Here is a 27,252-nt window from a genome sequence, read left to right as displayed (position 1 = left end):
CACACCAGGATCCAACCTGGACATCCTCTCTGTCAATAAATTCCAACTTTGGCTCTTCACAGAAAAGCAGGCAAGCTCCTGAAGAAGCCCCATGTGGCTGGGCAGAGAGAGGATATCTCCTCAGCAGCTCTGATCTTTACTTCTCCTGAGTTTTCCTAGGTGGAAAAAACATGCTGGAAGTGTCCTACCAGCTCCACATGCCACTAAGTCTTCCTGGCAAAGCTAAAGGTATTTTTGCCACGCAGGAAGAACACAGGGCCTGTCTTGGTGGTACATGTGAGATAACGGTTGATTTATTTTACTCTCCCCAATGCTGATGCATAAAGTCATCCAGTATCCTGCCTCTACCTGGCAGCTCATGCACTCACATCCAAGGGGGAATGCATGAGGATGTGAAACACACATCATCTGAAGAGCATCTGAAGCCTGCATGGCACTTTTGAGGATGCTCTTTCCAGAGAAAAGAGCTTCAGGTCACCCTATGTTCCCAGCTCAGGGATTCAGACTAGCTAGCACAGAGACCAGAAGACTCATCACAACAGACCCTTTGCACAGGCTTTTGACTACTCTTCCCAGGCCACATCTCTTTAAACATGTGGATTTCAATAAGGGGGAAAATCCAGCCCTGAGATCATTACCTGACACACTCACAGTGAGGTTCACCAGAGCCAGGCAGATAGAAGATATTATTTTACAGCATTAGCACATCTGCCCTAAGCATTTCTGCTTTTTGCTCCAAGCACTCTTGGAAATCACACCTCTTGGTATCACCTGCCTCTTGCTACAGATTGGCATAGGTCATTAAAGTAAATTATTCAATTACTAGAAAATCCAGTAAGACTGAATGCGGAATTAGTCTCCTTAAAGCACAAAAACAATCAGCATTTTTGTTTCTTGGTCTCTTTCCACCTCGCCTTTGGCAGCATACAGGCACTGTGTCCCCTCACTCAGGGACTCTGCTCAGGGGGTCCTGTGTGGTCACTTGTGTGACTTGGTCAGGCCCTGGAAGTTGGGCTCCATGCACAGGGGCAGTGCTGCCTGCTGGTTCAGCAGCTTCTCCAGGACAGTTATTTCAGCATCTCGTCTCTCTATGTCCTCAAATGGAGTCCAGGACATGTCATGCTGGAGCTTATAGGCACCAAGAAATTCATGGGGAGTGGTACGCCATTCCTGGTGGAGAAAAGAGAGATTCCATCAGTGTTCAGTTTCCCTTGGAGCTGGGCTGTGCTGTCTCTAAGCCCAACTACCTTTGAAGCAGTCCCAGCTACATGATCATACCATTTCCTAACCTAAAAATAGGCTCGGCTACCCCAAGTCCAAGATAAGGGGGAGCTCCAGCACTGCTGACAGAGGAAGGCTTGTGGATACAAGATCTCCCTGACCTGCCCTGAAGCCTTCACCCTGCATGTAAGAAAATAGGTAGTCTGGAAGGAGGAGATCTCTAAGACCATCCCCTCAGCTGCAGGAAAACTCAGTTCCTGGGCTGAAGTACCTAAGAGACTGTCCTGCCAGGCAGCCACACCAGCCAATGAAGGCTCAGGGCACGTTGGCAGTTCTTTACTTCCAGACAAAGGATCACAGGTACCAAAAGACAAAATTCAGATCCATGCCCCAAAGGGCTTCTTGCCATTCTCCATCAAGACCCAGAGAACTCCCTAAGATGGCTCTGGCCCCAGGAGACTAACCAAGAGCAAGGGCAAACACCAAACCTGAGTAGGGACAAACAAATGCCCCATCAGGCTGGTGCTTTTGCCTGAGCTCTATATTCCCAAGCACCAGAAACATTATTTTTTTTCCCATCCCTGCTTATTCCCAAGCACCAGAAACATTACTTTTTTCCCATCCCTGCTTCTTCATGGCCTGTAACCACCCACCTGAGGAGACAGGATAGAGAAATACCGCTGCCCACTCTCCCGCCTGTACATGTAGTAAACATTTCCTGGCTTCTTCACAAGGTTGCAGGCCACGTGGTTCAGATCAGCATCCCTGTTAGCTTCATCTAAGACCTGGAATAACAAAACATCTTTGCACTTGAAATAAAATGAAAACATGCTATTGCCTCTCAGCTATAGCCCAAGACACATCACTTGACCTATGGGTCACAAGGCCTTGATCTCCCTGGCACACAGGAAGGAGATGCTTTCCAGAGTGATAAAGTTTTTTCCAATTCTTCCATGTCAGAAGCACTTCAGAGAACCTCTCCACAGAGGTGGAGATACCTCTGCATTTCACCCCAGATTCATCTCTATACTTGATGCTACCACATGCTGGGCTTATTCCTCACCTCCACCCGCAGCTGCTGGACTGGGGCCTTGTCTTGGTTTGAAAAGACAGTTGTCTGCTAAGGAAGGCAGTAGCCTCTCTTGAAATGGAAAATGTAAACATCCTCCCTCTGAACTGTTATAATTTTGAAATTAACGGGGCTCTCAGGCAAAGATACGGGAGTAGGAATAACAGTTCTTTATTAGGGAAAAAAAAAATGCAGTAATACAAAACAACACTGACAGAGTCAGAAATATGACCTCACACCCTGTCGGTCAGGCTGTTGGTAGCAGTCTGATTAAATAATGGCTGCAGTCCTCCTGCAGTACCAGCTGTGGTTCTGTTAAAGCAGTGATCCTGTAGAAGGGTGGAGTTTTCCCCTTGAAGGTCCAGGGGTGGCGTAAACGAGCCTGGTACTTCTCGGGGAATCCAGTGGGAAAAGGCTGACTGTAGTGTTCCAAATCTCAGATTATATTCAGGTAGGAATGCTTGGCTCCTCCCTCTGGGCAGAGCATCTCCCAATGGGATGATGTAACTTTATCAGTCATGCAGTGATACTCAATGGCACATTGACAGAAGATATCTCCCCAGAAAGAGGAAGGGTCATGGAAGAGATAAGGAAAACTGCCCCATCTGGTTTTAACAGGTGGCCCAATTAACAGAAGATAACTGCCCCACCTCTAACAGATGGTACACACTCCCAGCCACAACTTGCATTTGCAACCTAAGACAGGCCTTCCCACTGTGCCCCAAAAGGGAAGGGGCAGCAAACAAAGGAGAATTCATCTCCCCCATTCCACCACCTGACTGCTCCAGCTCCAACAGTTAATGATTACATGATGTAATGGCATCAATTGCAGTGCGCCAGTTGCAATGACAGGCAGATCCTCCCCCACTCTGGCTCCTGATTTTACTCGGAAAAATGGAAAACTAGATTGATGAACACAGCCAAGACCTGTTGTGTACTCCTGGGACTGCCCACTCCAGCAAACACATGCAAATAAACATGACAAGAAGCTTATCATTAAAAAGAGAACTCATCTTTCCCAGTGTGAACATTTGAGAGGCAACTAGGACTAACACCCTCTAAATCCGAGGAAGCAGAAGCAGCCAAGGAGAAACACCCCTCTTAGGTTAGGGTGAGAAGTGTCTCACTCCCATAGGCCTTTGCAGGCACATGTTAATATCCTAAGTTCCATTGGTTCGTACAGTTGCTCCACCCCAGTTCAGCCCCTATTCCCCATATTTGTATATTCCCTAGAATGATCTTGCCTCTCCCCATCCCCATTGGTCTCAGTTCCATGCAGTGTTCCACCCTTGTTACCCTATTGGTTCCCCTGGTTGGCTGCCCCTCCTCTGCACCATTTTCACTTGTTCCCATTGGACCTTGACCCTCAGAGCTCCCCTTTTTCTTTTCACTATATAAAACCCTGTGCACAATAAACCATCCCTAGATTTCCATACAAAGACCTGTCCTTTCCCCTCTGTTGTCAGCTGTCATTGTGAGCGTGCTCCAGGCCCTGAAAGCGCTAGCTGCTCACGGAGGAATCCATTGAAGTGCACCACTTTATCCCAGGGCCTCAGATCCAGCTAGGGCCACATCATCAGATCCTTCAAAGAGCACAGTGCACACACAAGTCACCTGTCCCAAAACCAGAGTCATCTCTTTCTGTCCTGATACCTGCAAGCTGTTTTGGACCACCCACCCTTGCTCCCCTACTTTATTCATAAAGTCCTTCCTGGTTTGCTGAGGATGCAGGGAAAGCACAAAAATCAACCCTCCCCTATCCCCCTTGACACTGGACAATAAACCTCCTTATTTTTCCACTAAATCTTCTCTGCTCAGCTCCTGGCCCCAATTCACATGTAGGCCACGGCCCTCCCCAAATGCCCAGCAGCAGCAGCAGATGTTGATCTCCCAAGGCAATGAGCCTTCTGCCCGTCCTTACTCACCTTCCGCGCCTGCTCCTGCAGGTGCCGGATCTGCTCAGCGATGACTGTCAGTTTGCTGCAGGCATTTGCTCGGACAAAGTCATTGGCCTGGGAGAGAAAATCAGGGCTGGTCAGAACAGGAAGAACTGCAGCCGTCTGGACTGTGCTGAGCCAGCTGTGGTCAAGCTCAAGGCATCCACAGAGTTGGGGGGTGCAGGAGCTGTCCTGGCACCCCTAGGAAGGAGCAAGGACCAGGAGCTGTCTGGACAGGCTGAGGGGCAGTGAGAGGGAGCAGCAGGACATACTGCAAGGCAATGGGTTGGACTGGGAGGTAGTGGGCTACACAGGGAGCAGGCAGCAAGACATACACTGAGCTTTTAGGTGAACTGAGAAGCTCTGGGGGACATCACTGGAGATCAGTAAGATGTACTATGAGGCACTGGGGGAATGGTATAACACACCAAAGTGCACTGGGAGGACCAGTAGAACATATCAGGAAAAACTGGGGAGGACTGAGAGGCAAGATGGACTGAGAATCACTGAAGCAGTCATAGAACATATCAGGGGTGCTAGGATGGACTGGCAGTATGGTAATGGGAGGCATCTGTACATGCTGCTGTGAACTATATATAGTGGGACATACTGGGAGGCAGTAGGGCATACTGGAATGGGACTTCAGTGGGATGCTCTAACAGTCACTGTGGGGCAGCAAGGCACAGTGGGAAGCACTGAAGTCCAATGAGAGGTTCTGAAGACAGCAACAACGTGGGAACTCGGAAAGATACTGGCGGGGCACTGCGACATACTGGGAGGGGACAGTGGGAGATTGGGGAAAACAGCACAGGACACACCAGGAGGCCGCCGGGGCCACCGGAACGTGCTGGGAGGCACCAAGGCCGCCGCCGACTGAGACGGCACCGGAGACGTCCGGAGGCAGCGGACAGGGAGTCCAGCCCTGCCCCCGCAGCCCCGCCGCTAGGACCTAGCCCTCACCTGCTGCACCTGCTGGGCCAGGGCCACTAGGTCACCGGGGTCCCCGACGCGACTGGCGCGGCTGGTGCTGCCCTCGACCAGGGCCAGCCCGGGACCGGGACCGGGGCCGTCACCGTCATCCCCAGGCTCCGAGCCACCCTCCGCCATGCTCAGCCACGACCCACCGCTTCCGCCCAGTGCAAAGGCTTCCGCTGAGGCGTCAGCACGCACCGTGAGGGGTGCGGCCATGGCGGGGCTCTGCAGTCGCTGATTGGTCGGCAGGCGGGGCGGAGGGGGCGGAGTCAATATCGCTCCTGTGCCCGGAGTGGGTGGTGCTGCGTTTTGGCTGGCGGTCGGACATGGCGCTGTCGCCGCCGCTTCTTCTGCTGTTGCTGCTGCTGGCGTTGCTGATGGTGCTGCTGGCGCGGGCGGCCACGCCACCGGAATCGGTCCCGGTCTCGGTCCCGACCCTAGTACCGGGCGACCCGCCGTTGCCCCCCCAGTCCCCGGACGCGCTGTTTGCCGCCGGTGCCGAGGCGTACGCGCGGGGGGACTGGCCCACCGTAGTGCTGCAGATGGAGCGGGCGCTGCGGGCGCGGGCCGCCGTACGCTCCCGTCTGATGCGGTGTCGCCTGCGCTGCGCCAACGCCACAGTGGGGCCGGCGGAGGGGACCGAGTCCCAACCCGACCCGGTGCTCCGGGACTTGTGGTTCTTTCGGGCGCTGCTTCGCCGCGCCGCCTGCCTGCGGGGCTGCGGCCCCGCTGCGCCCTCCCGGTACCGCCTGGGCGAGGAGCTGGACCGGGAGTTCAACCGGCGCAGCCCCTACAACTACCTCCAGGTCGCCTATTTCAAGGTGCGGCACCGGCGGCCGGGAATGAAAGGGAAAGGGGGAAGGGCTGTCCCGCTACGACGGGTTTTGGGACGGACGGGATGCACGGAGGATCGCGGAATCAGGCGGGAGCATGGATGGGTGGGACCGGGTGAACCGGCCGGTGGCGATCCCGGTACCGGGACGCCGGGAGGGTTCGGTGTCTGCCCCGGCGGAGTGGGGTTGCCGGCCGGCAGTCTCGGCCTTGCCCCCCGGCCTTCGCGCCCCCCCCCCCCCCCCTCCAGTGCCACGTCGGAGCTCGCTGGAGCCGCCCCTATTACCGCCCTCCTCCTCGGCTGCCGGGACGCCCCGGGGACGGGTGTCCCCTCCGCTCTGCATGGGATCTGTCTTACCCCCATCCCACCCAGATGAACCGACCAGCACAGGCGGCGGCGGCCGCTCACACTTTCTTCGTCGCCAACCCGGGGCACCAGGAGATGAGGCAAAACATGGAGTACTACCAGGGCATGGTAGGAGTCCACGAGGATGACTTCACTGACCTGGAGGCCAAACCCCACCTGGTGAGAACCTCCCCTCCCAAAGTCCCTGTCCGCTGTGCAACCCAGGGCAATCACACCACAGCTGCTGGCTCAAAGAGCTCGTGAGATGCTATTGTGGTGGGTATGAGGTGGTCCATCATGGGGAGTGAAGCATTGAGATCCCCTCATCGTTTCTCATCCTTCCGCAGGGTGAATTTCAGCTGGGCATCCAGTTTTACACAGAGGAGCAGCCAGCTGCTGCCATCCTGCACCTGGAGAAGGCGCTGAAGGAGTATTTTGTGGCAGACACTGAGTGCCGTGCTCTCTGCGAGGGACCCTATGACTATGAGGGCTACAACTACCTTGAGTACAATGCAGACCTTTTCCAGGCCATTACAGGTGGGAGCCATGCCTTCTATGTCCTGTCACAAGAGTTGAGTATGATTCTCAGGGGGTTGGTCCACAAAGACCTGGGGTGGGGGTAGGGGGTCCCTGAAGAGTGGAAACCCCATCCTAGCTTTCACTAGGGAAGGTGTGGCCAATAAATGGCAGGAGGTATTTACCTGCACTTAGCACCAGGGCTGATGCCCAGGAATTCTCCAAATTCCAAAGGAACATGGAAAGACAGAAGAGAGACCAGTAGAGGGTCACTAGGATGTGATGGGAGGCTGTCCTGAGAGAGCACCACAACCACACACCAGTCAACTCTGAGGTGGACGACTCCCATCCCCAAGGGTTTTCCACTACTAAAAAGCTTGCAACAACCCCAGTATGAACAGGAGATGGATACTCCTCAGGGTCCTGCCCATCAGCCCGTGGGTGACTGTGAGAAGTGACATGGCGTTTTTCTCCGCCAGATCACTCCATGCAAGTGCTAAGCTGCAAGCAGGGCTGTGTCACAGAGCTGGCCTCCCAGCCTGGCCAGGAGAAGCCTCTGGAGGATTTCCTGCCCTCGCACTTCAACTATCTGCAGTTTGCCTACTACAATAGTAAGCAGCTCCTCACCTCATCCTCTGTGGTTGTCAGCACTCTGCCTGAAACTATAGATCCTTAGAGTGGTTTGGGTGGGGAAAGGACCTTCAAAGATAATCTCATCAGTATAACCAAAGATGAAGGGACATCTAGCACTGGTCACTCAGATCTCCCAGAGACCCATCCAACCTGGTCTCTAACACTCTGGGCAGTCTGTGCCAGGGCCTCACCACTCTCATCAGAGAAAATTCCTTCCTTATGGTCAACCTAATGCTGCCCTTCTTTAGTTTAAGACAATTCCCCTTGACCAGTCACTATAAACCTTATAAACTACAAAAAGTTGCCTTCATCTCTCTTGTGGTCACTCTTGGTATGGGAAGGCCATCAAGATCTCTCAGGAGCCTTCTCATGTCCAGGTTCAACAAGCCCAATTCTCTCAGCCTTTCTTCATAGGGAGGCTCCAGTCCTCTGACCATTTTTGTGGCCTCCTCTGGACCCACACTAATGAGTCCATATCCTTATGCTGGCGAACCCAGAGCTGGATGCAGCACTGCAAGTGGCATGTCACCAGAGTGGAGCAGAGGGGCAGAATCCCTCCCTTATCTGTTGCCCATGCTGCCAGGGATCAGCCTGGGGAGGGGGGGTTTCTGAGCTGCTAGTGGACATGGATGGGTCCTGTGCAATTTTTCATCCACTGTTATCTCCATATCCTTCTCCACTGGGTGCTCTAATCCCATCCATCCCCTATCTTCACTGATACTGCTGGAGAGTCTTCCACTAGGCCTTGTACTTCATGAGGTTCATACAGGCATGTTCCTCCTGCCTGAAACATTCTCCAGGAGATTAGATCTCTCTGTGCTTGGCTGCAGTCACTGTCCACGTTGCTTTATTACTTGGCAGCTTCACTTTTCAAGTGAAACAACAGCCAAGAGAAGCATTTTTTTTCCTGCTTGCCAGCTGTCTACCTCTTGCCTCAAATCACAGCAGCACACTCCCACTGCAGAAGAGTTACAATCCAGGAAAATACATCTGATTTGATTTCATTTTTTATTTACTTCTTTAGAAAAGTATAAAATCTTTCTGTGTGAATTTCTTCAAAAGTAGGGGGGAAAAAAATGAAGTCCAAGAGGATGGAAATCCTCAAGAAGAGACAGCTGTGAAAGGACCTCATCAATGTCAGTATCTTCAGGGTAGTGCTGGAGGATGTGATCAGGCTCTGCTATGTGATGCTGAGCAATAGGACAAGAGGCAGAAACTTATGGCTAGAAAGTTCCATCTGGATATGAGGATGTTTGCAGCAACTGAGCACTGAAGAGGTTGTCCAGAGAGGGTGTCACATCTCTCTCACTGGGGATATTCCAGGCAATCTGGACACAGTCCTGTGTTGTGTTCTCTCAGAGGACCCTGCTTGAGCAGAGGGGTTGGGCCAGATGACCCACTGTGGTCCCTTCCAATCTGACTCATTCTGTGATTGTGTGATTCTGTGAAATACCACATGAAAGTGGGGTAGGATGTTTCAGTGGTGGGGAACTGCAGGTTCGCCAGTAAATGCTTGGGTCTGGCTACCTCTAAATAGGCTTTGTAATGTTTTTCAAGTGAGAAAAGTACTCAAGCTGTACAAGTACCCCTGGTTTCTGTTGTGATGGTTTCTGGAGATAGGAGAGCACCACAGAGTCTGAATTTTGCCTTTGTGGCAGCAGTTATCCTTGCCCCAGGAGATCTGCCCTACTCGTGACACAGTATGGAACACAAGGACTATGTCTTTCATCTTTCCTCCATATCTGTCTTTGTTCTGCCTCCAGTGTCCTTGGACATGTCATTAACAGCCCATTTCTCATTGCAGATGGGAATTATGAAAAAGCTATTGAATGCGCCAAAACCTATTTGCTCTTCTTCCCACATGACGAGGTGATGAACCAAAATTTGGCCTATTACACTGCTGTCCTGGGGGAAAACCTGGCCAGACCCATCCAACCACGAGAGGTGAGCAGTCAGAAGGATGAATGATTGCAGGGAAATCTTCTCTTCTCATTGGGGACCTTTGCAAAAGCTGTAGGGTCTCCTCCGTGCCAGCTACCGAAGGTGGACAGGAATGCATGGATTTAAGGTCAGACAAACTGGAAAGCAGATGAAAAGCTGAAAAACATCACTGAAAAAATGTCTTAGGCCAAGTGAAGCTGGATGACGGGCACACATGGACCCTTTCTTGATAGAAGGGGCTGAGAGAGGCAGGTGGACAATCTTTTTAGTAGGATCTGAGGCCACCTCTGTTGCACTTTTCCACAGCTGAAGTGAAATTGCTTAAAAAGGAGAGAATTTGGCTTCAAAATAGCCAAATCTGGATGGCCAGGTCCTGCCTGGGATGTGATAGGCATGGATGGGACTTTCTGCCCCACACCAGTTGGAGTAGGGGAAGGGAAGCTGCTCCTAAAGAGCTTCCTGCAGAAGGGACACACATGTGCCTCTGCTCAACTGTCATCCCCCCAGGGCTTGTCCACAGGGAAGTTCAGACAGGATGGGGAATGCTACTTGTTTCCCAGCTGCCAGGTGGAGCAAGAAACAAGGCTGTGGCTCTGGAGCAAGGACCACAGGAATGGTGTAAACCTGCATCTTCCTGCCCACACTCAGGGTTTTTCAGAATCCTCCTGCTGTACCTCACTCCATCCCTCTGCCCCTTGCCACAGGAGATCCAGGTATATTACCAGCAGAGCCTGATGGAGAAGGAGCTGCTCTTCTTCAGCTATGACGTCTTTGGCATCCCTTTTGTGGACCCGGTGGGTGATGTGAGACCAGGGTGATGCAGTGGCCAGATGGAATGCATATGAGGGGTCTGTGTCCTGGCCAGATCTTTGTCCAGCTCCTGATGTTGTTCTTCTGGTGGCAGGACACATGGACACCTGAAGAGGTGATACCAAAAAGACTGCGAGAGAAACAGAAGTGAGTGTTGTCCCCAGCCAAGCTCACCCAATGGGGGTCTGACAGGACAAACCCTTCTTCCAGTATGGGCTTTGGGCCAAAGGACATGGCATAGAGCTTCTGCCAGGGCATGTTTTGATGTTGGGACTGGAAGAGGCTGCTGGGGGCCAGAACTTTATTTCAGATCAGCCCATGGGATGATGGGCATGTGTAGGTCATCCCAACACCTCAGAGTGAGGGATGCATTGAGGTGACTCTCTCCAGTCTAGGTGTGAGCTTTGTTACCGGCACCTGAGACAGCTTGTCCTGCCCTTGTCTTAGTGGCCCTCATTTCTGATGTGGGGACAGTGGGGTGGTGGTGCTGATGGCTGCCGCATGCCCAGGGTGGAGCGGGAGACAGCAGCACGCATCTCTGAGGAAATCGGCAACCTCATGAAGGAGATTGAGACACTGGTGGAGGAGAAGGCCAAAGAGTCTGCCGACATGAGCAAGTTCATCCGAGAAGGTGGAGAAGGCCAGGAGGGGAGGTGGGATGGAGACCTTTGTGACCCCTGCTGCCAGTTCGCAGTCCCTCTACACATGGTTGGCAGCAGGAGGAGGTGGAGGGACCATAGCCACACCAGAGTTGGTGGTGTCTCTCCCCACGTCCACCAATCCCATTTGTGCCACAGGTGGCCCTTTGGTGTACGAAGGAGCCAGTGTCACCATGAACTCCAAGGCCCTGAATGGCACCCAGCGTGTCGTGGTGGATGGAGTCCTTTCTGCTGAGGAGTGCCGAGAACTGCAGAGACTTACTAATGTGAGTGCAAAGATGGGTGGAGCAGGCAGGGATGGATAGAGGATGCCAAGGAGTCTCATCCTGCAGCTCACACATCAGACCAGTAACACAAATCGGGTTTTGCAGGCGGCTGCCTCGGCTGGAGATGGCTATCGGGGGAAGACCTCTCCTCACACTCCCAGCGAGACCTTCTATGGAGTGACTGTCCTCAAGGCCCTCAAGGTTGGGGTGGCTGTGTGGAGAAACAGGCTGTGGGGACAAGGGAGGGTAGTTCTGGGGGAGATGGTTGCCCGTGCCCATCTGGCGCTGAGTCCCTGTCCTGTCTGTCCTCCATAGTTGGGGCAGGAGGGGAAGGTGCCCCTGCACAGTGCCTATTTGTACTACAACGTGACAGAGAAGGTGCGGCACATGATTGAGTCCTACTTCCGCCTGGAGGTCCCACTCCACTTCTCCTACTCCCACCTAGTATGCCGCACAGCCATTGATGGTGAGTGTGGCCCAGAGGAGCAAGTCTTTTCCTGTCTGGATTTTCTTTAACAGCTGGAGTGGTGCTGTCTTGAACCTTTCTTTGGAGACCTCCTTGCTGCTCCCTAACCCACTCCTCTTCCCAGGAGGGTGTAGGAAGCTTGTCCCTAAGCCCAGTTTGGGAAGATGAGCAGCAGCTCTGCTGGTTGCCTCTAACAGGGCAGATGGCTTCATTCCATACAGGATTTCATCACTGATGGGATGGGTGCTGAGAGAGGTTGTACCTGGAGGGCCATAGAAATGCCATGGGAGAAGTCAACAGTGTTTTATGCCACCCAAATGGCCTTGCACAATCCACACTCCAGCAAGTGGAAGTGCTTTAGGCTAACACATGATTTTCTTGTCATCTGCAAGCACAGGATACTTGGGGATGGACCCTGTTCTTGCACAGAGGGGTCCTGACATGCCCTATTCTACCCTAGAGAAGCAAGATGGCCGGAATGACAACAGCCATGAGGTGCATGTGGACAACTGCATTCTCAATGCAGAAGCACTGTTGTGCGTGAAGGAACCCCCAGCCTACACTTTCCGGGATTACAGGTACCAGTGTGGCTGTCAGCTGCAGCTTCCCCAGCTAAGGTGACCATGATTTGGTGGCACCTGAGTTGGGAAGAGCAAGGTAGGAGGTATACCATACCTGGGCTTTCTTGCCTCTGGCTCTTGCCATGGTGTTGGAGAGCTCTGGTGATGGTTACTTATCACCTCCACTTGTCCCCTGCTCCCTTTAGTGCAATCCTCTACCTCAATGGGGACTTTGAAGGAGGAGCTTTCTACTTCACTGAGCTGGATGCCAAGACTGAGACCGTGAGTAGCTCAGCTCCAAGGATCCATGTGCAGCACCAAATCTAGCTCCTGCCTGTTGGCCCTTTGCCCTGGGAACATTCCCTGAGGCACTGCAAAAGATGAACTTGGGTTGAGGGGAACCAACTCACCCCTGACTGGGGTCTCCTGGTCTCCCACCCTTGACAGGCAGAGGTCCAGCCGCAGTGTGGCCGTGCTGTGGGCTTCTCCTCCGGCTCAGAGAACCCCCATGGGGTGAAAGCTGTGACCAAGGGTCAGCGCTGCGCTATTGCCCTCTGGTTCACCCTGGACCCTCGGCACAGTGAGCGGGTAAGCTCCCTCCCAGCAGCACGTAGGGGTTTTGGTTGGGACGGTGGCTATGCTTACTACTATGGGTCTGCCCACAGGAGCGTGTGCAGGCAGATGACCTAGTGAAGATGCTTTTTGGTATGGAAGAGGGGGATTTGGAGCCAGAGACAGAGAAGGAATCACCAGCTGCCATTGTGGTCAGGAAGGATGAGCTGTGACATCCTACAGGGACCAGGATGTCTCTGCTGGGACTAGTCATGTCAGCATTGTGGCTTTGGGCTGCATAGTCATAAGGGTAACATATGGGATCCCCTCTGCCCCCAGTCCAGTTGGAACGGGGTTTTGGGGAATGCTGTGTACTACCCCTGCAGCATCCAGTATCCCCCTGCGGAGCTGACCTGGGGTGTGTGATAGAGGCTCAGGGGTGGGTGACATGGGGACAAGGGATGAATGCTCTGTTAGGGGTGGGGCTCTGGTGCCAATGGGTGCAGATGTGTGCCTTTCCTGAACTTGGAGCTATTTAAGTGCCTTCTGCAGAAAATGGGTGAATAAAGGTATTTTTTTTCTAAGCTGTTGCTTTCCAAGTGGGGACTGAAGGCTGGTGTCATCAGTGTTGGGGTGCAACCTTCCCCCCTGGCAAACATCTACCCAGGAGTATTGTAGCCCTGTAAGCCTCACAAAAGTGTTTATGGGAGACAAGGTGCCCCAGGGGCAGTAGCAGCAATGCAGTCTCTGGCTGAGCATCCCCTGGACCCCACTCCCATAACGTGGGAAGGAACTCACCATTCCAGCAAGGAGGGAACTGTCCTTGAATAAGAAGGACATTGAGCACCCTGGCACCCCCAAACAGGGCATTGAATTGTTCCTGCAGATGTCTGGCCATTACCGTAACCATCCCGGGAATGCGGGCAAATAAATCCTGGCCCATGTGCAGCCACCCAGCACCCCTATTTCACTTGGAGGGCCATTCAGCATTGGGGTGGGCAAGGGGGAATCTGGAGGATGTTTTCTCCAGGATGAACGTACAGTCCCAGTGGAGGCTGCCCACCATCCCAGCATCCACCCCCAGCTGCCTGAGTGCGTGAGCAGACTGCTGATGAGGCCATGGCAGTTAACGATTGCCAGGTCCTGGGGCTGCAATGGGCTTGGTGTCACCAGGGTGGTGACACATGTTCCCCACACCCCCGCAGGCATACACCACTGACAATGGCTTCTCTTGTTGGTGCCATGGTGGCATGGTGTGCCTGAATTCCCTCACTGAATGAACCGTTTCCCTGCTCCCTGCTGAATTCGTGGAGTGACCTCTGGGGGCTCCCAGCCCACGGCAGGGGGTCAAGGATGGTAATTTCCCACTAATCCCCTCCCTCCTCCTGTCGAGGAGCCCCATTTTCACATATCCCTCCACTGTCATTTAGGGGTTTCCATCTCTCTCAAGACCCAAATCTCTCTTGTAGGACCCAATTACCCTCCATGCCCCAAATCTTTACCCTAAGACCCCATTCTTCATCTAGGATTCAAATCCCTTGCCTCCAACCCCAAATCGCTCTCCTCAGCTTCAAATCTCTCACCCTCAGACCTAATGCTCTTCCCTAGGCCCCAGTGCCCCCCCTCCAAGCCTCTAATTCCCACCTGCCGGTATCCAATTCCACCTAAGCTCCAGGTAACCCACCCCCTTGGCCCCAGCTCTCCCACTCGAGACTCAAAAATTCCCCCCCTGGGACCTAAATGTCCCCGCGCAAGACCCATGTCTCTCCCTTCACCTTAAATCTTCCCCCGACATTGCCCTCCTCTCCCCGCCCCGACCCGTCTACCCCCTGAGAGCCCCCCCCTCCGGCCTTTTCCCTCCTCCCACGGCCGCTCGCCGTCCGCCGGGGCGGGCCCGGGCGCGGAGGCAGCGATGGGCGGCGGGGCGCGGGAGCTGGCCGGGTACCTGGCGGCGCTGGCCGGCTGGGTGGCAGGGCTGGCGGCCGCCGTGCTGCCGCAGTGGCGGCAGAGCTCGTACGCCGGGGACGCCATCATCACGGCCGTGGGGCTCCACGAGGGTCTGTGGATGAGTTGCGCCGCCCAGAGCACCGGGCAGGTGCAGTGCCGCCTGCACGACTCGCTGCTCTCCCTCGAAGGTAGGTACGGGGGCCCGGGGCCCCATAGAATGAGCCCCGCTTCCTTTCCTGGATGCAGTCCCCCCTCCTTATCTCCGCCTTAGTCTGAGCTCCCCTGGGATCCTGAGATGCCCTTGCCCCTTTGTTAGTCTGAGTCCCGCTGTGGGTTTGACCCTCCCCCATATGGCTCTGAGCCTTTCTCTATGTTTGAACCCACTGTATGAGTTTGAACAGACATCCCCAACAGGTCTGTACCCTCTTCACGTCTGGATGCCCCCTTCCCCTATGCATATGAGTTCCCCTGGCTCTTCCTGGAGCCTGAGTCACCTTCAGGTCCAAGTCCTTCTTGCCCCCACCCCTATTGTAGATCTGACCCCCCCTCAGAAGGGTCTGAGTCCACTCATCCACTGAGCTGAGCCTTGATGTGGGTCCAAGCTTCCCTCTCCATCTGGGAATCTTGGGCCCCCATCCCAGGACTGAGTCTCTCTTGGCCCTGTGGGTTTGAGCCCATTTGTGTGGCTGGGATGCTCCTAGGCCCAGCATGTTTGAGCTCCAATGTGGGCATCACATTAAGATACCAACAGTGCCCCACGGGAACATCAAACAGCCCCCCCCCGCCCCCCCCCGCCACCCCTGCTCCATGACTGTGCATCACCCTTTTGGCATTTGGTGACTGTGGTGCCACTCTTGGCAAGGTGTTTCCTAGCCCAGCACAGTCATGACCAGGATGAGTGTGATAGGGAGTAAGGTCAGGGAAGGCATTGGGAGCACTGTGCTGAGCTGAGGTCCCCATATTTGCGAAGTGGAGAAAATACGACATGGGAGCTACACAGCAAGGACATGGTTAAGGACAGATCCATCACCAGCATGGAACGCAGTGACCTTGCTTCCAGTGTGGCTGTGGTCAAAGGCACCTGCTGGGAGCAGTTTTTCTTCCCCCCTTGCAGTTCACATCCAGACATGCCGGGCTCTCATGGTCATTTCTCTCCTCCTGGGCTTCTTTGGCATCATCATGAGCGTGGTGGGCATGAAATGCACTAAAGTTGGGGAGGAGGATCCGGTCACCAAAAGCCGCGTAGCTGTTGCTGGAGGTATTCTCTTCGTTCTCTCTGGTAAGGCAGCTCTAGCCTTAATACATCACTGGTGCAGGAATCCTCAAACACCTTTCAACACTGATAGAGGAAGGGGAGCAGTTTGGTGAGAGTGGGATGTCACCGACAGTCAACGTTTGATGTGTTGTGGAACAGCTAGGCAGCCCTCTCACTGCAGGAGCTTTGGACTTGGTGATCTTTAAAGGTCCCTTCCAACCCAAAACATTCTGTGATTTCATGATTCTGTGCCCAGGTCTGTGCACACTGGCTGCTGTGTCGTTGTATGCAACACAGGTGACCCATGAGTTCTTCAGCGAGAGCACCATCCCCATCAACGCTAGGTAAGAGCCTGGCTCAGGGGGTGCCCTTCTGAATCCTGTCTTGTCCCTGCACTTCCCATTGGACCTTTCCTTGCTGGTTTTGGTGAGGCACAGCATTGTGGGCCAATGTGCCCCACGGGTAGGACCTCTGCCAGCCCTCACTGCCACCTTGCAGAAGATGTCCCTTATGCTAAAGCTTTAGCTGTTACCAGCTGGGACTGGGTGCACATATGGAATTTCAGCCCAGGGGAGGATTAAAAGATGGGGACATGTGGTAGCTGGGTACAGCCAACAGGAAAGATGAGGATGGAGAGGGAAGAACTAAAATCTGTCTTGTCATCACCTTGATCACCTCATCAGGGCTTCAAGCATCCTGTTGCCCATCTCAGTTTGCACCTGTGCCTCTCTGCCCGTCCCTGATGCTCCCTTACCCCTTTCATCACAGGTATGAATTCGGCTCTGCTCTCTTCGTGGGCTGGGGGGCCGCCAGCCTCTCCATGTTGGGGGGGTCTCTCCTGTGCTGCTCCTGCCCTGCCAAGGAGCGCCGAGGACAGCAGTACCATCAGCAGTCACAGCCCTCCACAGCCCGGGAGTATGTCTGAGCCCTAACCCTGCACTCCTGCTGCCCAGTGCCTCCCTTCTCTCTCAAAAAGAGGCAAGATCCTGGTGTTCCCACCCTGCCTGGACCCTGAATGTCCCGTGATACTTTTCTCCTTCTTACCTTCCAGGTTTCAACACCATTTTCAGTGCCAGCCTCTAAAGTAAAGGTTTCAAGTGTCACACCTCTCATATCCATCATTGCCGTGTTCTCCTCAGCTGAGCGGGGTGGTACTCCCAGCCCCACATTGAGGCCACGCCATGTTTGTCTGTCTGTCACAGTGATTCTGTGTGGGTGATGCAGGGAGGCTGATGCCAGTGGCACAGGGGCACAGAGCCAATTGGCCAATCCCACAGGGGTGTGCTGCACAGAAGTGCTTTGTACCATGGCCCCTCTCTCACGTCATGTTTTCAGGAGCAAGTGAGGAGGAAAGCCAGTGTTTGGTTTTCCTTGGGTGAAGTTTTTACTTCTAACAGCACCAGCCCAACTCGGGGTTCAAGCATCCCCACACCCCATTCTTGGCAGAGGGATGCTTTTAGGGTGCAGCATTACCCTGCCTCATTGCTACTGAAAAGCAACCCTTTAAAATTATTATTAATTATTATTGATTTCTGCCTGGAGGCCAGTTGCTCCAGCTGAGCTCTGCCAGCCCAAACCTGCCTTGGACTCATTCCTGTCCAGGACCAGGCTATGCCTTGTTAAACAATAAATGAGTTTGGGCAAATTAAAGCAGCAAAAAGGAGGTCTGAACATAAATTATTTCGTTTTAGTTTTGGTGTCCAACACAACCACAACTATTTTGAGTAGCAGATGGACAGAGCCCTGAATTTTGGTGCCTCCCTGCTGGGTCCAAATCCCTCTGACACCCCTCTTCCCCCCCCCCCCCCCACCCCCTGCAAAGATCCCTTAGAGCAGACAGTGAAGGTTCCAAATATAACCTGCTAATTGCCTCCACCACTTTGTACCTCTACTGCTACTAATTGCTTTGCAAATGCCAAAGCTCTAATTTCATCTGTAAATCCTCTAAACTCTGTACTCCATCACTCCAGCCCTGCTGCAGGTGTTGCGCCAACCAACCCCCCAGGGAAGGACACTGGAAATTATCCAAACAGCTTCATTATCTATTTTTTAATTTTATTTTTAAACCCAAATATGAAGAGAAAGCTGATTTTTTAAAATTTTGGGTTGCTTTATTTTATTTTATTTTATTTTATTTTATTTTATTTTATTTTATTTTATTTTATTTTATTTTATTTTAATTTATTTTAATTTATATTTTATATTTTATTTTGCTCTATTTTATTTTACTCTTGTTTTCTCATTTTTATTTTCTTTCCCTCTGTTTTATTTTCTTTCCCTCTATTTGATGTTATGCCCATCCCCGGGTCTGGGTCCGTGGCTGTGCTGGAGGAGAAACAATGCTATTTTTTTACCCGAGGTGGGGCATGATTTCTCTCTTTCTCCCTGGTATGAACTGCCTTTATCTCTTTTAAGTTGCAGTCCCCCTGTAAAACTGTCCTGCACACCACAGGGGAGAGCAGTGCTTGTAGGCTGGCATCACCCATCAGGTGCTGAACCCAGATTTTGAGGTTTGAAAAACACCAACCAAAGCCACTGCAGTAAGGATTAAAAAGGAACCTTGTGCTTTAAAACAAACAAACAAAAACACCCTCCCCCCCCCCAAAAAAAACCCAAAAAACCACAAAAAAAAAAAAAAACCCTACACACTAAAAAGGCCTTTTTATTTCAGTGTAAAGAATGTTTTTTATTCTATTAATGTAAATTTCATTAACTTTTCCTTGGGATGCATGGCCTTGGAATTTTTTGTACTTAAAATTGTGACTTGGTGGTATTAAAATATTTTAAATCATAGGCATCTTTCTGGAGCTGTCTCTTTGATCTCCCTTCAATCCCCATCTGGACCAGTCCAGTCCAGTGCTGGTTCAGAGCCACTTCTGCAGTGTGGCAGGAGCCTCTCTCCCATCCTCAACAGTTCTTGCCATCCTGGCTAAATATATTGCATCTTTTGCCACATGTTGGTCTCAAAGGTGGGGATGTGGTCTTAGAAATTTCTTAACTTCAGATTAAATCCTTGGGAATCCAGCTTGGACCCTCCACAAGTCTCTTCCCAAGGCTGAAATGCCAACAGCATCTTCCACTTATGGGTCCTCTTATGAACCCTCATAGCTGAAGTCTCCCTGTTTTCTCCCATTTCCCATGAATTCAGCGCTGACTTGTGCCTAATTGGGTATTTAACTAATTTAAGCTGATTTTTACTCCACTATGCAGGGACGTGAACCCCTGCTGTGCATGTTTTTCTTCAGAGGTCATGTTTTCCATCCAGGTTTTTGCATGGCTGCTGTGTCGTCTTAGCATTCTCGTCTTGCCTACTGCACCTAGTCCAGAAATACATCCCGTCCCACCTCAAACCCAGGGATTTGCTGTCCCTAGTGGCTGCTGTGACATCTCCAATAGTCACCTGAAGGCTCTCTGGGGATGGACACTCAGGCTGGAAGCACATCAAAGAGGTGGATCTGCCTTTGTTCACAGCACCACAGGCAGGCTGAAATAGTTCCCCCCCCCCCCCGCCAAAAACACATCTTTTGGTCATTAAACCAGTTGTCGGGGGTTGGGTTTTTTCCCCTTTTACTTACAGATATTCTTTTTTCCCCATAAATTGCTAGGAAACTAACTACTGGTAGTTATGCATACTTGTGGGTACTTAAGAAAGACAAAAGACTGTGTCTGAAGTCGGGAGAGGAATGGAGCATCTGGCTATACTTTTTTTCCCTCGGGTAGTTTCTCTCCGGGGAACGGAGATTCCACGAGAATGGGGGCAGGTAAAAAAGACGGGGTTGGAGGCGGCTGGGGGCTCTCGCTCCTTGGCATTGGAGAAGGACGGCCAGGCTGTCGCTGACTGCAAGGGAGAGTTCACCGCCGCCTCAGGGTTCAGCCGATCACCATCTGCTCGTGTGCCCTGGGAGTCCTGAACCTCTCCTCTCGCTGCCCTGCTCGGAGCCGGGTCCCCGCGGCCCCGGCCCCGCTGTTTTTTCGATCCGGCTTTGGGTTTCTCCACGCTGTGGCCGGAACCGTCCCTGAGTTCCAGCTACCACTGTGGAACTTCTAATGTATCTAATCCACCACCCCGGGATTTTTTTTTGCTCATTTTTGCCAGCTGTGACGGTAACTGCACCAAAGGGAAAAGTGCCAGCAACCCAAAAGGCTTTTACTGGGTCCCTGATTCTGTTTATTGTTAATGTCATAGTTATTGTTTTGTTTGCCTTGATATACATACTAGTAAAGAATTGTTATTCCTATCCTCATATCTTTGCCTGAGAGCCCCTTGGTTTAAAAATTATCATAATCCGGTGGGAGGTGGTTTACATTCTCCATTCCAAAGCAGGCTCCTGCCTTCCCTGGTAGACACCTGTCTTTCTAACACACCAGATTAATGAGCAGTATTGAGGTTTTGGGTCATACCTCTTGCTTTCAGCCAAACTCCTGTGAAATAACAGTCATTTTTTTAATAGGCAGAAATGAGGAAAAAGGGAAAATTACCCCCACACATAGGCATGCAGAAGGGCTTTTCTCACACATCTGAGACATGGCTGTTTGAATTTGGTGGTGATTTTAATAATTCTTATTCACTGTCCTGCCCCTACAGCATCTGCTGAGTTCTCTCTAGTTGTCTGAGATGATCCCATCTCAGAAAAAAATCTTTATTTCCCCTTCCAGCCACAGCAGGTTTTTTTAGTAAAATATTTGCTGAAGTTCAAGGTTTGGGTCTTGTCAGCACTTTTTAAACACATGGTTGTGACAAACCTCATAGTTTTGACAAACCAAAATTTTTTTACAAACCCAAGATCTGATTTTCACTGTCATTAACCCATGAAAGGAGCTTAATCATTTGACCACTGTTATGTGGAGTCGTGGGTGGGAGACGGACACACAACACAACACAGAGTCACCAGCAAAGAGCACTGAGCTGAATATGGCTGCCCTTTTTATAGGGCATTTGAATCTCCCAGCTTAGATAGCTGACTGGATGGGACCTCTCTCCCCCAGCTTTCTGGCCAGTGGTGTGTCTGCATCTAATCCTGAACAGAGTTGGCTGAGGTCTTTGTTACCTCTTTTCTAGAATGAGCCAGGTCAGATGAAGTGGATTTGTTATGGCCAGATTTACCTTGTTCAGCTACAGACTAACTGTGCTGTGACAGATTGCTCCTAGTTCTGCTTCTCTACCTGCCCCAAAAAGGTTTCAGTTGGGGATTAACAAGGCAGATTAGTTTGATATATCATAAACTGAGTGTTTAGACAGAGCAGAAAATATAAATACACCTATTTTATAGGTGTTGCCGAGACCATGGAGTTACAGTTTTGTATCACTTGGGGTCCCACAGTATTTCTTGTCCAAGAACCATAAATTCTTGATCTGTAAAGGTTGGAAAGTGAAGGTTCCCAAACCCTTCTGAACATTTTTGGCCTTAATTCACTGCTACATTCCAAAGCATTAGACTTGACATGTGCCAGAATTCTGGTAAAATAGAATAACTCAGAGCCCCAGGAATCTCACATATCAGGCACCTGGGCGTCTCTGCAAGGCTGAAGGATTTGCCAAGATTGGTGTCTTGCCAAAATGTCCACAGTAAAATGCTGCAGAGGATTATCTAGAGGAAAAACAAACAAACAAAAAACAAAACAAAACAAAACAAAAAAAAAACAAAAACAAACAAACAAAAAAACACCCCAAAGCACAACAAAAACCAAACCCACCCTAAAAACCAAGTGCACCTCAGCTATGACCCTTGAATGAAAATGAGAAATGAGGGTGAGCGGTGGCAGAGCCATGAGGAGCTCCTGAGCCCAGAGGTGCTCAGAGGATGCTGTAACACAGATGCTGTGTAATGCCCAAACAGCAGAGGATTAGAAAACACACTTGAAGCTTTTAGGGTAGCTCCAAGTGCCAGACAGCTGGAGTGCTGCTACTCAGGTTCAGAGGCACCTCCTTGGGGGCTGACCAAACCCTGAGCCATTACCGCTGCAGGAGTTTTCACTTGTTTTCTGCTTAATGGGAAAAAAAGAAAGGTCTTAATTACCATTCAAAGACGTTCATTATCACCCTGGCATTCCAGCTCCTTTCTTTGACCCCCTTCCAACCCTCTGAATTCAGGTATCGCTCCTGGATCTTACGCTATTCCAGTGTCTTAGGCCACTCATTCTTAGGCAGTAATTGCAAGGTCTAATAAAAAAACGATTATTTTTCCCCCACCTGGGGAGAGTTCCCAGCAGGTTTCCACTGGTTTCCTCATGTGACATATTTGGGGAGGTTCCATTCCCAGCCTATGACTGCTCTAACTGCAGGGATGCCCATCATGTCTCAGAGCACAAAACCCAGCTGACATACCTTGGACAAACCTTAAATAGCCCAGCACAAGCTCCAGCTGGTGCTGCGTATCCCTGACTCCATTAGATGAGTCAGGATCCAATCCCATCAGCGCTTAAAAGCCTTCCAGGCTTACATTCCTTATCCCAAATCATCAGCAACAAAGAGATTCTGTCATCACCCCTCTGCAACAAGGATGAGCCTGCAGTGAAGGTAATGCTCTCCATGAACACCTTTTATTATTAACAAGGTTTAGAGCTGATTTTCCCCAGCATTAAGAATTTCTTTCTCTTCCTTTTCCTTGATTATATAACTGAAGTGGTTGAACAGATTTTCTTCAAAGGATCCAAAACAGCTGGGCTCTAGCAGAAACAAATAATGCTCTGGGGAATTAGCTCAGAAGGGAGCCTGGGGAATTAAAAAAACATTGTAAATTGGGGTCGAAGAGACTGCCCACTTGGACTGAAGCTGATGGAAATTCTCAGAGATGATGGGAGAGTGATGCCTTTACTACCAGTGACATCCCAAGAGGGGATGTGGGGGGAGATGGGGCACATTGCGTGTGGGGACAACACTCCTTCCCACCTTTGTCCCACAGGGAGCATGCGCCATTCCAGGGTGGGCAGCCTCTGGCTGGAGGTACTAAACCTGGTGATGATGAGTAATGATAATTAATTCATGTAGCTCAGAAAGTTGTCTGGTGTTTCTAATGAACACATTTGTATGAATCCCTGTCCAAAGGGTTGTTGCAGTGGTTGCAACTTCAGGCAGTAAAATATTTGGCTTTTTGGGTTGCAAAACATGACAATGTAGGATTCTTGCACAGAGTTTGCAGACACAATGTCCCCTGCTCATACCTTGGGCACAGCTCCCCTCTCTGCAGAGTCCCGTCATCTAGGAATGGAAAACATCCATCCAGTATGGAAAACAAATGGTGCCCTCCCTTTTCCTCTGTGGAAAGCCTTGGCAGCTCCTCAGGGCACCCACATCATGCCCTAGCAGCCTTTGTCCCCCTTGGAATGGGAGATATGTCTTTGGGCTTGTGTTTAAGATTAGGACACCTCCATGGGACACTTGCTTGTACTCCAACCTGGACGTCCAACACTTCATAGCTTTTCTTGGAGTGAAAAGCAAAAGCAAGAGAGGGCAGAGGATGTACCCACCAAGTCATGTGGCAGGGATGGAGATCTCTAGAGGTTCTCTGGAGACATGCTTAGGTCACAGGTTTTCCTAGCAGCAGTTATTTGACAGTGGTTTCCAGCAGCTCTTGATTTCCAAAGGGCAAGTACTGATGGTTGGCATCTTCTGTTTGGAAGAGAGGGAGCCTATGTGGGAATGTATCCACTACAAAATTACTGTGTAGAGTCTAAAAGCTCTCTCTACATTAAACCTGGTGGCCCAACCTTGGCTGAGGATATTATAGCATTTTGACTGCAAGCGAGCATTGTGAGACAGGACCCAGATAACTCCTAGGTATCCAGAGGATGCCTGGCCTCAGTGGCAATTTGTCCTTGTAAGACTGGGTGTCTAGAAGTAGCCAGAGCAGAGTTGGTGAACATCTCTGTACTCTTGCAGGTCTCCCCATGAGTACAGCCCTGCAGGTGACAGCATTTGGGCTTGCTCTTCTCTCAGCACTCTTCCTACTCCTGGCCACGTGCACGGACTGCTGGATGGTCAATGCTGATGACAGCTTGGAGGTGAGCAGAGTAGCCACCTTTAAGGTGAGCAAAGCAACTATCATCCTCAAGGTGAGCAGCTGAGAGCAAGGTGGGTGCCTTGCCATCCATGAGGTTGCGCAATGGCTCCACAGGCTTGGAAAAGGGCCATGGTGGGGCAAAGCCACTGCTATTTAAGTTGAAGGATTAGACTATTATAGAGGTGGAGCAGGAGAAAACAGAGAGCAGGTATGGGCAGGGAATCTCCTGGTGTAGTGGTGAGAGCCTGGAATCTGCCCTGCTGGGCTGGGAGTTCCATGGGAAGCTGGGCAGACCCTGGTGCTTTTTGAATGAGTGCCTTTCTCCTCCTTCCAGGTAAGTCACAAATGCCGGGGCCTTTGGAGGGAGTGTGTCACCAACATGCAGGATGGGGTCAGGACCTGCGACCAATATGACTCAATTCTGGCTGACCACCCAGGTGAGCTGACCTGTCCTGGAGGCGTTTGTTAAGTTCACAGCTCAGAGTCTTCTTGAAAGGCAAGAGGGAAAGTGATTTTAATTGCACCAAGCTGCCCTTTGTCAGTCAGCCACACCAGCATACCAAGCCCCGCAGAGATATTCTTTATGTTGGGTCATGACATGGAACAACACAGGCAGTGGAGAAGGAACGTAGTTGGTGTGGACTAAGGGGGACTGCCACCTTGCTCTGTGGAGAAGCGAGCTTTGCAGGGCACAGTCCCATCACAGCTAGTGATATGATCCATGCCAGTTCTAGTTTTTCACTGGTTTATTGACATTTGCTGTTAAAAATATCTGCTACACAACTTGGAGGAAAAAACAGTGTGAGCAGCAGTGTCTTCTGCTCAAGAATGGCTTGAGCAGGCAACTACATACCAGGTGTTAATGGGTATACCTTGAGTTGTTTGGTTTCTTGAGCTGGTCTAATCATGGGTTTAAGTCCTTATTAAGTTTCTGATGAACTTTTTGAGTACCTTCTCTTGGCCCATGGCAGGGATGGAGTTGGTGGATTCCAGTGTGATGGCCACTGGTGAGCTGGGTGACTCAAAAAGGACATGGGCATAAATCTGAAGTGGAGACCCATGTTCCTCTGATAATTCCTCATTCCTGTTTCTGGTTGTTTTTAACTTCCCTGCCCAGTGAAGATTGTGGTGACACGGACCCTGATGATCACGGCAGATCTCCTGGCTGGCCTGGCTTTGGCTACGTTGGTCCTTGGGCTTGACTGCATCACCTTCCTCAAGGAAGATCCTTGTGTCAAACTGAAGATGTGCTATGGAGCTGGAGTCATGCTCTGCGCTGGGAGTGCGTGACTGGGAGAGCTTTGGAGCAGACAGACTTCATGTTCCACAGGAAGCTGGGGAGCATGCTGGGAGCTAGTGGCAGCCCCTCAGTGGGGCTTGGGGAGCATGGGGGGTTGTATGGTTCTTTTTAACAAGCCCCATTCCTTCTAGGCATCCTGGGTCTTATAGGTTCCGTGTGGTATGCAGTGGACGTCTACGTGGAGAGGGCCATGCTGGTGTCACACAATATATTCCTGGGAGTCCACTATGACTTTGGATGGTCGTGTTGGCTGGGGATGGCTGGCTCCATGGGCTGCTTTGTGGCATCTGTCCTGCTGACCTGCTGCCTCTACGCCTGCACAGGTCGGTCTGTCTCATTCCACCCAATCCTATCTCAAGTAGCTTTTTGCCCTGCAGGTGTAAGGGGTAAAGGACCAGCTCAGAGGGCACAGAGGCTTCTTGCAGGGCCCAGCCTAACCAAGGGGGACCCCTCTGTGCCCAACATGTACCCCTTGGCTGGGAAGGCTACACAAGGCAGAACAGGGCTGAGTGAGGGGCCCCATAAACCCTATAGGGGCATGAAGAGGGTGCAGGGATCCATGCACATCTGTGAGCCTCCAGGTCCTGGTGAAGGTGTGCTGATGTTTACTCAAAGCATCAGCTGCGCTGGAGTTCAATCTCTGTCATCAGCCAAACCCTGAGACAGTGGCTGCAGGGATGTGCTGGTTGAAATACAGCCCTCCCACCAGGGACATTGGGCAGATACCTCCTCAGACATCATCTCTAATCTTTATGCCTGGTCCCACAGAGTGGAAGTTAACCCTGCTGGCTGCCTAAATTAATTTCTCCTGCCGTGTCCCCATGCTGTGGCAGTCATGCATGGCACCCTGCAACTGCCAGCCATGACACAACCCCAACTCTTTTCTGGTAGCCCCCAGAAGCTGCTGTCAATCCCAGAGGCATGCTCAGCTCCGGGGCCAAACAGCCATCTGGACAGCCACCAGCAAGATGTACGCCATGGATTCCCGTGTGTGATGGCCACAGCACCTCCTGCACCCCGCCCCCATATGGGACACTCTCCCTGCCAGTCCGACACCATTAAAGCACTAGCACCTGTCCTGAGACATTTCTGCAGCTACTTCCAGGCTCTGATGCAGCCAGCTGACTGCTAAAAGCAAAGGTACTGTAGCAGTCAGCCAGGGAAAGGTTTTTTCCCCACTTCCAGCCAGGTTTCATGAAAATAAATCCCAGAAAAGTATTGCTTTAAGGAAAAATGCCCCTGTTCCCCGGGAAAGCTGTCAGGACACTGAAGGCAGAGTAGCTCCTCTGACATTGCTCAGCCCATGCTTTGGGAGAATTCAGTGGGAAGTCTTTTCCACACGAAGCAGCACTGACTCCATGTGGCTGGTAGCCCTCTCACATCAGCCCCACTGGAAACCTTCCCTGGGCTTGGACTCAGGGAGCTATGAAGCTTGTGCTCAAAAACTGGGTAAAACCAAGAGTCTGGAATACTTATTTATCCATGTTTTCATGGGGGATCATAAAGGAACACTGAAGCCATACACACAAGGGGTTGAGTCAGTCTGAAGCCTGATGGAGATGCTCTACCAACAGATTGTGGTTTTTAAGTTCACACAAAATGGGAATTCTGTTTTCCGAATGAATTATCATCTTTCAGCATTTGTAAACCATAATGAAAACAAACCAGAACCTGAAACCACCAACTCAATCCCCACCACCCTCAATTACTGAATGCTGGTTGTGGCCTCATTCCCTTACTTCTCACCCCAAGCTAAGCACACAGACACCATTGCAGCACAGGGAAACCAAGCAGAATCTCCTCGGCACTGTCACCCTGAGAGGAGGAAAGTCAAGCTTCAGGCCCAAGCAGATGATACTGCAGGGGCACAGTCAGTCCCCAAAACAGACAGGTGTGAAGACTTGCAGTCCCACTTCTGCAGCCCAGCCAGGCTGCAAAGCACCTGCATCCAAAACCTAGAGAAGCTGTAAG

At 51.4% G+C, this 27,252-nt stretch overlaps 4 protein-coding genes across 4 annotated transcripts; 3 read left to right on the top strand and 1 right to left on the bottom strand.

The window, feature by feature from the left end:
* Positions 1 to 264: 264 nt before the first annotated feature.
* C21H1orf50 (chromosome 21 C1orf50 homolog) lies at positions 265 to 5,430 on the bottom strand. Its single transcript, XM_030231674.2, has 4 exons — positions 5,188 to 5,430; positions 4,216 to 4,302; positions 1,875 to 2,006; positions 265 to 1,170 (listed from the first exon to the last, which is right to left on the bottom strand). Exons 1-4 carry the CDS (start codon positions 5,413 to 5,415, stop codon positions 979 to 981), a joined length of 639 nt encoding a protein of 212 aa, XP_030087534.2. The 5' UTR covers positions 5,416 to 5,430; the 3' UTR covers positions 265 to 978.
* A 44-nt stretch (positions 5,431 to 5,474) lies between these two features.
* Positions 5,475 to 13,731, top strand: P3H1 (prolyl 3-hydroxylase 1). The gene is made up of 15 exons (XM_030232268.2): positions 5,475 to 6,020; positions 6,404 to 6,556; positions 6,724 to 6,913; positions 7,372 to 7,503; positions 9,330 to 9,469; positions 10,171 to 10,260; positions 10,371 to 10,423; positions 10,786 to 10,907; positions 11,074 to 11,201; positions 11,307 to 11,402; positions 11,517 to 11,667; positions 12,128 to 12,245; positions 12,434 to 12,509; positions 12,675 to 12,815; positions 12,893 to 13,731. The coding sequence occupies exons 1-15, from the start codon at positions 5,526 to 5,528 to the stop codon at positions 13,010 to 13,012; spliced, it is 2,205 nt and encodes a 734-aa protein (XP_030088128.2). The 5' UTR covers positions 5,475 to 5,525; the 3' UTR covers positions 13,013 to 13,731.
* A 960-nt stretch (positions 13,732 to 14,691) lies between these two features.
* On the top strand, positions 14,692 to 17,777 carry CLDN19 (claudin 19). Its single transcript, XM_009099393.4, has 5 exons — positions 14,692 to 14,914; positions 15,841 to 16,005; positions 16,238 to 16,325; positions 16,750 to 16,896; positions 17,033 to 17,777. Exons 1-5 carry the CDS (start codon positions 14,692 to 14,694, stop codon positions 17,067 to 17,069), a joined length of 660 nt encoding a protein of 219 aa, XP_009097641.2. The 3' UTR covers positions 17,070 to 17,777.
* A 6,091-nt stretch (positions 17,778 to 23,868) lies between these two features.
* LOC103824170 (claudin-16-like) lies at positions 23,869 to 26,334 on the top strand. Its single transcript, XM_050982563.1, has 5 exons — positions 23,869 to 24,033; positions 24,316 to 24,418; positions 25,099 to 25,263; positions 25,413 to 25,604; positions 26,173 to 26,334. Exons 1-5 carry the CDS (start codon positions 23,869 to 23,871, stop codon positions 26,274 to 26,276), a joined length of 729 nt encoding a protein of 242 aa, XP_050838520.1. The 3' UTR covers positions 26,277 to 26,334.
* The last annotated feature ends 918 nt before the right edge of the window (positions 26,335 to 27,252 follow it).

Source organism: Serinus canaria, chromosome 21, assembly GCF_022539315.1.
Source record: "Serinus canaria isolate serCan28SL12 chromosome 21, serCan2020, whole genome shotgun sequence".
NCBI classification, from domain to species: Eukaryota; Metazoa; Chordata; class Aves; order Passeriformes; family Fringillidae; genus Serinus; species Serinus canaria.
This window is presented reverse-complemented; position numbering and strand designations above follow the sequence as displayed.